At 36.8% G+C, this 12,316-nt stretch overlaps 1 protein-coding gene across 4 annotated transcripts; it reads right to left on the bottom strand.

Annotated features, from left to right (window-relative positions):
* Nucleotides 1-477: 477 nt before the first annotated feature.
* Nucleotides 478-12,203, bottom strand: ndufv3 (NADH:ubiquinone oxidoreductase subunit V3). 4 transcript variants are annotated; one of them, XM_079619327.1, is made up of 5 exons: nt 12,091-12,203; nt 9,301-9,418; nt 5,371-5,475; nt 4,420-5,289; nt 478-782 (listed from the first exon to the last, which is right to left on the bottom strand). In XM_079619327.1, the coding sequence occupies exons 1-5, from the start codon at nt 12,133-12,135 to the stop codon at nt 628-630; spliced, it is 1,293 nt and encodes a 430-aa protein (XP_079475453.1). In that variant the 5' UTR covers nt 12,136-12,203; the 3' UTR covers nt 478-627. The 4 variants fall into 4 exon arrangements, with proteins under 4 accessions (XP_079475453.1, XP_079475454.1, XP_079475451.1 ...); XM_079619328.1 differs by having other exon boundaries at nt 9,307-9,418; XM_079619325.1 differs by having other exon boundaries at nt 4,420-5,475.
* Nucleotides 12,204-12,316: the final 113 nt, after the last annotated feature.

Here is a 12,316-nt window from a genome sequence, read left to right as displayed (position 1 = left end):
CCGTTATGGGAGAACCAGGATCGGGACAATTTGTTCTAAAATCAGTACCATTATTGTGCAGTTTAGTTTTTTGTTTATTTTTGTTTTCTGCAAGTTAGGCTATTAGACAGACAGACAGAACCCTAGATTTGAATGAAAGTTAGATGGATAGATACACAAATAGACAGACAGATCTAGATAGATGGATAGAAGTCAGCATTTCTTTGTCTTTTTAAATAACTTTTTGTATTCATTAGTTCGTTGTAAAGGGCCTTGTGACAAAATAGTTGAGAAAACTAATAGTAAAGGAATTCCATCACGATCATGATGGAAATACAGCATTTGAACCATTTGCGAATTTCAAGTATTGCAATAAACAGTGTAATAAAGTGAAAGCAGGCATAGTCTCATTAGAATATAAGTGTAAAGTGAGCTAAACACGATTCAAATACTGTAGAAGAGAAGACAACTGCAACAACAAAAACCAAACCACTCTGATGAAGTTAGATTATCGGTTTTAATCCCATAATTATATAATTCTAGCGTAAAGCTTTGAGATTTCTCAGCAAATCATCTGAAGCACAAAGGAAGATGTGGAAGAAACAGGGTTGTGGATGTGGACAGTGATACAGGCCATGCGATGGAGACTCAGTGCCGGGTTGCGGACGGCTGCGGCAGACGGTGTTTGGCCATCTCTACGTCCAGATCAGCAAAGGTGTACGCGTCGTACTGGTGGTGTTGCAGGTTCTTGTACGTGGTGTTGTCAAAGGGCTCTGGCTCCGGAGCTTTCTCTGGCGCTTGTTCTGAGGAAATTAATAATGTAAGAGATTAAAATGTAAGACATGTGGGGAAAAAAAACAAAGTGCATTGACAACAATGGAAAGACAAGAAGTTGTTTCAGAAAGAAAAGCCCATTTAACCAAGCCCAAGTAAAACCATGATTTTAGTTGAACATTTGTTTTAAATTAGAAGATAATCTCGAATGAAAATATTCATAACAAGGTTGAACCAAAGTAAAAATAAACCTGCATGCTAAATAAAGATTTTAACTAAATGATCATAAAAGGAAATGCATCTAAAAGAACCAAGGAAGAGCCTTCCTGTTAATCCCTTAGTCACTCTTCAAACGCATTTCTGAGAGGAATCGTCACACCTTTCATGGCGTTACAGTGATCACTTCCAATCCCCAGGTGGTCCTTTACACTAAAAGGTGTGAGGAGCCTCTAGCCTTTCAGACGTCTGACGGTTTCCCTCACAATAGCCTTAATTACTTTGTAATTTTCCATTTCACACTACAGCTAAATCAAACTTGAACAACAGGAACAGTAAACCAGATGCTTATAAAGAGAGGATCTTTCCACATTACTCCGTTATTGTGCTCAGTTCTGCCATAAACATCAATATACAAACACAGTTATAACATCCAATCTAAAGCGTAACTGCACAAACTCATAAATGAAACATCCCACATTCATGGCTCTCAACATTTGCACTTATTTGTAATTTATGGAGCACCGCATATGACATGCGGACAACAAATATATATAGTGGCCATGAATTAAGAATAAATTATAGTTTTAGCAAATCGTGGCCATGTTGAACTAATCCGTTCCCTCGATTTCATTTAAATCAAGGGAACAAATGATTACAATGTGGCCAGAATGTGTTCCCCCGCATGTCAACTTCAGTCTTCACGTGCTAAAATGCATCAATCTTTAGCATAACATGATCACATAAACAATATTCAATTCACAAAACAAGAAAATGTGTACATTAAGAACAAAATATACATCAGATCTGGGAGTGGAGAGGCTGTCATACATGCGGGGAGAGGAAGCGTGGAAGAAACAGGAGAGTGAAAATAGCGCTTTACATTGCTCATACAATGTCTATAAAACAATAGAGGAGCACAAAAAAAGAAAAAAGTTAATCTTACACTTATGGAGGGGTAAACAATTAAGAAAAGTCTAAAATTGTGTAAAGTTGGCTTTACCTTACATGTCCACTGGTGGTTCAACAGCACTGAAAACACTACAGCTTGTACAGTACATATATATACAGCAGTGTGGTCATCAATATGCTCTATGAATGTGAACTTTATTTCTGAATGCCAAAAGTATACATGTGATTTCAATTTAATAAACATTCATTATCCCAGCCACAGTCCTTTCACAATGAAAGTGTGAAAACTGTATTTCAAGTACAAATGTAACAATCTGAATTAAATACTGAATCTACCAGAAGCAGACGCTTAGCTCTAATACCCAACCCACGACCCGTGAGCCTCAGTGTCCATAGAGAACGCATTAAAATCTCCCATACAGCTCCTGTCAATCCGTGCCAGTGGACACAATAAGTAAATAAGGTGTTGATGATCATGTGGATTATTAGGTACTTTTTAAAATTAATTAAATAAAAAAAACGATTTGTTAATTGAGCAGACGAGGTGCCTAGCAAATTTTTACTGGGACAAATTACAGCAAGAGTCAGTGAGCCACAATCATTCTACCCCTCCTCCAGTGTCCTTAAAGAGCGTTCACACACACAGCACTTTATCACTGTTACTGTTGGTTCAAGCAGGTGTTCCTACAGCTACTGAAGAGTCATATCTTTAGAAAAACTGATCACATAGATAATGTATCTTAACATCAACAGGATGAACGATTGTAAAGACAGACAGACATATGAATAGACAGACAGACATATGGATAGACAGACAGACATATACACAGACAGACAGACAGATAGATATATGGATAGACAGACAGACATATACACAGACAGACAGACAGATAGATATATGGATAGACAGACAGACATATACACAGACAGACAGACAGATAGATATATGGATAGACAGACAGAAATACAGAGACATGTGAATAGACAGACAGATATATGGATAGACAGACAGACAGACACACACACAGACAGACAGACAGACAGACAGATAGGACATATGAATAGATAGACAGACAGACAAACAGAGACATATGGATAGACAGATAGACATATGAATAGACAGACAGACATATGGATAGACAGATACATATGGATAGACAGACAGACAGACACACACACAGACAGACAGACAGATAGATATATATATATATATATGGATAGACAGACAGAAAAACAGAGACATATGGATAGATAGACAGACAGACAGACAGATAGACATATGGACAGACAGAAAAACAGAGACATATGGACGGACAGACAGACAGACATATGGATAGACAGACAGACAGAGACATATGGATAGATAGACAGACAGACAGACAGAGACATGGACGGACAGACAGACAGAAAAACAGAGACATATGGACGGACAGACAGACAGACATATGGATAGACAGACAGAAAAACAGAGACATATGGATAGATAGACAGACAGACAGAGACATATGGATAGATAGACAGACAGACAGAGACATGGACGGACAGACAGACAGAAAAACAGAGACATATGGACGGACAGACAGACAGACATATGGATAGACAGATAGACAGACAGAGACATATGGATAGATAGACAGACAGACAGAGACATGGACGGACAGACAGACAGAAAAACAGAGACATATGGACGGACAGACAGACAGACATATGGATAGACAGACAGAAAAACAGAGACATATGGATAGATAGACAGACAGAGACATATGGATAGACAGACAGAAAAACAGAGACATATGGATGGACAGACAGACAGACAGATGGATAGATAGACATACAGACAGACAGACAAACAGACAGATAGATAGATAGACATATGGATGGATAGATAGATAGATAGATAGATAGATAGATAGATAGATAGATAGATAGATAGATAGATAGATAGATAGATAGATAGATAGATAGATAGACATATGACAGACAGACACATATGGATAGACAGACAGATAGACAGATATATATAGATAGACAGACAGATATTTACTGCTGTATGTGTGAACGGCTCAGAGTTAGACTTGTTGATGAAAGCAGAAATGCACAGCCTCATTAAAGACTATAGTACACATGGTAATTTTGGAAAACATGTTCAGTTAATTACACTCTAGATCTGCAGGACTATTTTGAAATTAGTTAAATGGCTAATTACACTTTCACAATGCAGACAGAGGAATAGTGAGTAGTGGATTATAAATGGAAGCCACTTCAAACCTCAACCTAGGGAACATTGTTTAGGTAGAAATAATAAATGCAAAAGAAAGAAGTAATGCAATGTCATGCAAATGTTAACAAAATAACTAATTGAAAAAGCAAATGCACAATGAAGATCAAAAGTTGCGAAGACATTTGAGCAAAAGCCTTAGTAATTGCAGTCCCACTACAGCCAAGTAAAGATATTAGTGTTGAAAAAAGGTAAGAGAAATGTGTTTCTGAGATGTGACGGATCCAGAGAAAGAAACTGAGTAAGGATGTGTGGTGTACCCTGAGGTGTTTCCACAACGTCCGTCTCAGCCAGAGCCTCGACAGCATCAGCGGTCACAGGTGCAGGGTCCACCAGCTCCTCTGAAGGGGTTCCTTCCGCGTTCAGCGTTCCTGCCTCAGCTTTGGGTGAAGGAACATCTCCAGGGGCCTCGGAAGATACTTCAGGACCAGCGTCAACAGCGGTGTCAGCTACGACTTCAGGCCTGGCTTCTGTAGTGACTTCTGGGAGAACTTCTGCAGAAACTTTGACAGCCTCTTCAACTTTGATTTCTGGTTCCTCTTCAACTTTAATTTCTGGTTCCTCTTCAACTTTAATTTCGGGTTCCTTTTCAACAGCAATCTCCTCCGTAGGAGCCGTTTTAATTTCTGTTGCAGAGTCCAATATATTGTCAGAAGTGGCAACTGTAATGGATTCACTGGAAACTTCAGGAACGGCTTCAGACGTGGAGGATAATACAGGGGCGGGATCAATAAGGGTCTCCACTGATCCAACTGGCTTAGCACTTGGTGCAGGAACCTCGTCTGGTGTTGCTTTAGTCACAGTTCCAGCACTTTCTTGAGCTTCTCCAAATGCAGTTTCAGGGTTTGCTTCTTTAACGGGAACACCCACTTCTTCAGATGTCAGACCAGGAGCCGCCTTCTCTTCTGCTGCTTTCTCTCCAGACTGCACCGGTGTTTCCGTCTTTGGTTTCTCTTCATCAGAATCAGAGTCTGAATCAGAATCACTGGAGGATGAGGAAGAGGTATCGTCTTGATCTTTCTGTACTTCTGCCTTAACATCTGAGATCTGTCTTCCTCCAATTTCTGTAGTGGCTCCATCAGTATGTGGGACTTCCGTGATCTTTGCCTCATCTACAGCAATGTCAGCCGCTGCCGGTTCAGCAACAGGACTGTCAGTCGTCGTCTCATTTGCAGCGGCTGTGGAAACCGCCTCAGCAGTTTCAGACTTACCTAAAGCTACGTCTTTGAGAAGAAATCCTGCGGCAGACAGCTTAGAAGGGAAGGCAACAGCGGGCTTGTAGGCTAGAAGAGAGGCCCGCTCATCGGCCTCTATGGCTGAGGAAACGGTAAATGGGATAAAATATATAAGATTGTTTTTGTAGTTTATTACATTTGAGAAAACCCTTCAGTTCAACGCAACTATTAAACCCAGCAAACACCATAAGAAAACCTTACACACCCAATCAAAGTGCCTTTTTAAGGAAAGTCAGAACACTCAGCAGACATCTTGGTAACGCCTCCCAGGGTAACTATTTTCTATCTGGGCAATAGGCGTGCAAGTACAGCTCTATTTGAATGAGGAAAGACCAAAGTCTGTTCGGTAAGTTTAAATAAAATAGTTCAAATCACCAATAAAGTTGTACCAAAATGCAAACTGAGGCTATTTAGCAGAAACCAGGATAACATTTTAATTTTTCAGGGTGGTTCATTTAATGAGCATTCACATACAGTACTAGAGCAATAATTTATATTAAAGACCACGTGAAATCAAAATTGAAGTTGTGTGCCTTTAAGTCCATGTCTGTAATTTTTGAGGCCATCTAACTCTACAGTACCTTTCAAAGTTTGGGGTCGTAAGACTATTATTATATATTTTTTTAAATAAATGAGTACTTTTATACAGTAATGATTTATTAAATTGATTGAAGGGGATAGACAAGACATTTATAAATGTTACAAAATATTTCTATTAAGAGTGCTCCGATCAATTGGTCACCGATTGTAAAGGACGATCAGGTGACGCTAAAATTGCTTCACTACATTCACCAGCCAGAGCTGTGTGCGATTCTTTCCTCAACAGCGGTGCGCTTTCATTCCTCCCTAAAAGCCCAAACTTACCGTACAAATCCGCTAAATCAGTAATTGTCATAAAATGCAGTCTACTGTTACTAAACAGCAGGATGTGCTTGCTGATAAAGAGTTATTGAAATTGCACCAAGCAGTGAAAGATGTTCTCCAAATGCCTTTCTGTGCACGTCCTCGGAGTCAGGCAAAGTGAACTTTGGGCTTCGGGTTCACGCATAAACAGTCAAATACACACAGAAAAATATGTTAAAACGCCCAGCTTGGTGATTATTTGCTTAAACACAGTTGTTTATGACTTAAGTGAAAATAAACAGTCGGGAGCTAAATTGCATGCGTTTCAGAGGATTATCTCTTAAAGTGACAGCAGCCTAACAAACCTGCTGTCATTAATGTTATCAAACAACAAAAGACAAGAGGAAAATTACTCGCTGCTCTTTAGTAATTTAGTAGGATTAATCTATATAATTTATTCAGTGAAGACTATGCAGTGTGGTTTTACATTTAATTACTTTCTGTTGATATTTAGCTCTGAGCTGTTCCTAATCACCTCTAAAAGACGGAATGGAACAAGTTGCACATTACTTGCCAATAAATATGGAATTGTCGATCCATGATACTTTCTCATCTCTTAATTTTAATACTTAATGTACATTAAGAATTGCAAAATAAAAAAATAATACCACATGATAAATAGAAAGCCTTTCTATTTATTTCTGTGATCGGCCCCAAAAATCCTGATCGTAGCACCCTTCATTTCAAATAAATGCTGTTTTTTTTTTTTTTTTTTACTTTTTATTCAAAGAATAAAATGTATTTCTACAAAAAAATTAAGCAGCACTACTGTTTTGAACATTGAACAATCAGCATATTAGAATGATTTCTGAAAGATCACGTGACACTGAAGACTGGATTAATGATGCTGAAAATTCAGCTTTGATCACAGGAATAAATTACATTTTAAATATATATTAAAGGGATGGTAAAATGCCATTTTCACAAGATTTAAAATACATCTCTGATGTCCTCAGAGTGTGTGTGTGAAGTTTTAGCACAAAATACCCCACAGATAATTTGATATTGCATTTAAAAGTTGTGAGGGTTTGCAAAACTGCACCGTTTTGTGCCTGGCCCTTTAAGTGTGTGTGTGTGTGTGTGTGTGTGTGTGTGTGTAAGCAGCTGCGATTACCTCACGCAGACACACTAAAATGACAGAAACTGTTCTGCCTTTAAATGTTAAAACAGATTCAGACAAATATGGAGAGACTCAAAAAGAAGTGACAACATGTAGAAGCAACAGGACGTCTCTGAATGGTTAGTTGATTAATTTATGTTGCTGATGTGGAGTTAACTATCTTCAATTAGGATATTCTGTTATGGTAATCTATAAATCGCTCGTATAGGAACTGTTGTGAGATGCACACAGAGAGACTTTCTATTGCATGTGAAAAGATAGACGCTAAACTTTGAGCTGACTCACAAATGTACTCGACTACAACAACTCTTCCTCTTCTCAACATGGACTGCGTGTTCCCGGGGGCGGGTTTATGTACATTTTAGGCTTGCTGATGTCACTAACCCCGGAGGAATGTCGTGTAGTCCCTACCAGCCGTTTGTTGTAGTCCTTTTCTTTAAAAGCAAATATCTTACTTTGCTTTGAACTTTGAGCGTTGTAACTTTGCAGATGTTGTTTATGATCAAACAGCAACATTACACACTAACTAAAGTTAGAAATGTGAAATCATACTTTACCACCCCTTTAAAAAAAGTTATTTAATATAATTGCAATAATCTTTCACAATATTTTCACACTGTATTTTTTATTAAATAAATGTAGTCTTGGTGAGCCTCTTGTCAAAAACATTAAATCGTACTGACCCCAAACATTTGAATGGTAGGACTGTAAATAGTGCACTACTAAAAGATGACAAATCTTTTACCAAATATACACATCTGAAATCTACAAATAATTCTGTTCATCATCTTCATCATTTTGCATGCCTGATACGATGCTCCCTTGAATGAGAATGTTCCCTTCCCTAAATTATAAGTACCCGCTGTCACTGACTAGCAGCAAATCATGGTTTATGATGTAAGAAACAACAAAAAAACAACACAGGACAAGCCCTTCAATATTTCCTGCCCCAAACAATGTCAGTAAAACCATTATTTTGCCATGTAAAAGAATTGAAATAATGTCACCTTCGATATATAAAAAAAATTGAGGAATCCCTTGACCAATGATAACCATTTAGACATCTTTAGCAGATAGTGTAAACTTTTAACACATTTAGGCTTGTGTAACTGCATGGGCTTCCGATTGTATCCCATGCAGTTCAGCCAAAAGGAAATGGTTCTTTTGATTTTCTTCCACAGCAATGAACATGAAAACTACATGCAGATGCTGTTCAATGCGCTTAAAGGTGCTGCAAGGTTTTTTTAATTACCATGCATAAATGTCTCTGTTATATCACTGTAATATTAGTTGTTCTGATAAATGTGTTAGGCTCTGTAAACACAGCAAAGTGCTCTTGATCTCTTAATTACAAGAATTACAAATAAATTCAATCCTGTTATATCTGTTACATAGGATCCACTGAACAGACATTTAGAAGTTTATTTTAAACTGCAAAGTATTAAAAATCTAACTATGTAAATAAAGCTCTTTAAAAACATTACTTGTATTTTTACAACACTGATGTAGTGTGTCCCATCGGGTAATTAAAAGTTCAAAGCACACTTGTAGTCTCCATGACCACTTGAATACGTGTAATACAGGAAATACAGGAAATACGTAGTGCAAGTAGACAAGTGGTAAGGTGTAGACTGCAAGTGTAAGACTGCAAGAGTGAGTATTAGGACAGGCTCTAATTATAGAAGAAGAGACAAAATAGCTAATCACTTACAGCAACTCTAAGCACAAATAATGATGAACACATAATCATGCTGTAGACACATCGTAAGTGAGATTGGATTAGCCTATAATATAGTACTGTATGTGTGGATGAAACAACAGGAAATTCAAGATTCAAACTTAAGATGGTGATAGATTTATGGAAAGTATAAGCATGCCCTTACTCTTACTTGAAGCCTTTGCCTTTGCCTTTTTTGGTGTTTTGGGTGGGACATCGCCTTTAGTGCACAGTGCTGCAACAAATGGGGCCCTAGGTGTGCTCCAGCCCTCATGCAGGAGACACTGTATGGACACAGAGAGACGCGTGTTATTCTGAAACAGTAGACAATTAATGCAACTCCGTAGTAGTCAAATTAAATGCTGATGGACAGCTAATTGTCATATCAGTGAAATGTTAAATTAAGTAATATAACTAACACACACACAAACACACACACGGGTGGTTGACATGACATGGCCTTTTTTTGGTCCAATGTGTCAAAGTTAAAGGGCACCTATTATGACATTTAAAATGTTCCTAATGTTGTTTAGGGAGTCCCCAACAACAGTTTTACATGCATGCAATGACAAAAAACACTTTTGTTTTCGTATAATATGCATTTATTTTTACCTGATTTGCTCACCGACTCCCAAATGAATCGTTCAACGACTCGTTTTTCAAACCCCTCCTTTGCGCGACGCTAATCTGCGTTGATTGGTCAGATGACCCAGCAGTGTTTATAGAGATAATACTTATTTTTAAAACGGAGTACAATGATGCTTTTATCAATTAAATTGTATTATAATAATGATTATAGTCCACTGCTTTATAGTTTGTAGTAAAAAACGAAAAATAAGATAAATAATTTAATGTTATGTTAGCGAGCATAGCCCAGAGTTCATATTGTAAAAGCACAATCAGTCTTTGTTTGCGTTAGCCCGATGCATAAACATAACGTTTTTACAAACAAAAAAAATGCAGTTACGTTACTACGAGGTATTATTCTATTCTTTAGACAACTCCGAAAACAACGACAAACACTTCACATATCTCAATACAATTGTCATTGAAGACCTAGAAGCTAAACGGTGCTTACACAACAAACAAAATAATTATTAAGCATGCTACATAAAATATAAAAGCAACAATTATTAATAACACTTACAGGTTGTGATACGGAGGAGGAAGCTGATGCAAATACACTTGGAACTGAACCTTCCTTCAATATCAGCGAATCCAAGTTTGATTGCATTTAAAAAAGCAATCGTCTTCAAAATGACGCGAACAAAGCACAAGGCTCGGACTATACTTCTGTGGTATAGTGAATTGTTGCCACTTAGTCTTCAAATGCTCCTCCTTGGGCAGATGAAAAAAGTTGTCTTTTGAGCCGCACTTCAGAACACAGCGTCTCGTCGCCATGATGTTTCCCTGCTGGCCTTGGAGCGCAATAAGTGGGCGTATCGTATTCAAATAACTTGACAAGTTGACGTCAACTAGTCAAAGAAAAAGCTTCGGTCTTCTAACGATTCATAAAAATGACTCCGAGTCGACTCTCATTTTTGAAAGACAATAACTTTATATACGGTGCACTTTCATATTTCAAACTTTGCAGGATGTTTTTGTTCACTTAGATCTATGTTACACACTACATGAAATGTAAATTTCAAAATTCCATAATAGGTGCCCTTTAAGTAAATTATAGAAAAATATGTCAAAAACTGTGGTGATATTGTTCAGAAAGTGCTGTTTTATATAAACATACAGTAAATTATGTAATTTACATAATTACATAATTATACACTTATAATTTATAATGTACACTTATAATGTGCACACTTATAATGTGCACTTTCTACATTAATCCCATGAATGCTCTATTCATGGGATTAATCTTGGGTACAAACATCCAGAGTGAATTCTCTTCCACTATCAAGAAGAGAGAAACTTAGGGAATTATGGAGGAATGCACAGTTTAAAATACAGGATAAAGAAGAAAAATATACAAGGGATAATGAACTTAACCCCTGATTCTTTGCTACTTTGAGTAGAACTGTTTTAAACAATTTTGTGATTTTGCTGTAACTGAAACAATGATTCACTTGTCAAACTAGGTTTGGTTGTTTGTTAAATGCAACTAACACAGATTTTTGCATACAGATTGTTGTGTGGTGTGATTCATCATATGGCGTGACACCAAGTAATTTGGTGTGACATTCAGAATTTTGAAAAAAAAAATACGCTTTTTGGTTATTACTTATTAATCATACAATCATCAATGTGACAGATGGGGAATAGTGCCAGCAAAGGTTACAAGCATTTTGGTACTTTTATCACAAGGTATTGAAAAATTACAAGCAAACGTCTTTCTATGAGTGTTGATAAAGTAAAATAATGCAAAATGTAACATATTTGCACATAAGAAATTATATACTTTTGTATAGCAATGATAAAGAATCAGGATACATTGACTTACATTATCCCATTATACCTCTTTTTGATATAATACACAATAAGCCACATCATATGACAATTGTAAACTAGTGAATAAATGTCAATTTCAGGACAAAATCTACAAGACCACATATATATTTGGAAATATAAGAGTTGGTAGAATATAACCCAATGAGCCATGACTTACATTTGAGATTTATTTTAAAAACTTTTTTTTCAGCCAAATGTCAACCACCCATATATATATATACCCATATATATATATATATATATATATATATATATATATATATATATATATATATATATACACACACACACTGGTATATTAACGTTACTTAATTTAACATTTCACTGATATGACTATACTGAGAGGTCATGACGGATATAACGTTAGCAGCTAAGTCCCTTTTTATCGTGTCTTTCATCATCATCTCATTCGAAAAGTGCGTAATCATTTGCACATTTACAAAGTATCTCTAGATCATCTCCGTAAATATCAGAAAGATTAGTATATTATTACCTTGACAGATCCAAGTCGACCTAACCTGAGCAGGGAAGTCGCCATCTTTGTTCTCCTGTTATTATTGTCCGTGTGGAAAATGAAATTCACGACTGAATCGTCATCGATAATTTCATCGAAACAAGACATACTTTTTATTTTTAAAGCGTGATAATAAAAGTATCTCATACTTTCTCTCATATAAAAATAATATTTAGCCAACGTCTGTCATTAAATGGGTCATTCC

Source organism: Phoxinus phoxinus (assembly GCF_949152265.1).
Source record: "Phoxinus phoxinus genome assembly, chromosome: 7".
Classification (NCBI taxonomy): Eukaryota; Metazoa; Chordata; class Actinopteri; order Cypriniformes; family Leuciscidae; genus Phoxinus; species Phoxinus phoxinus.
Note: the sequence above shows the minus strand (reverse complement) of the source record. Positions and strands in the feature narration are given on the sequence as shown.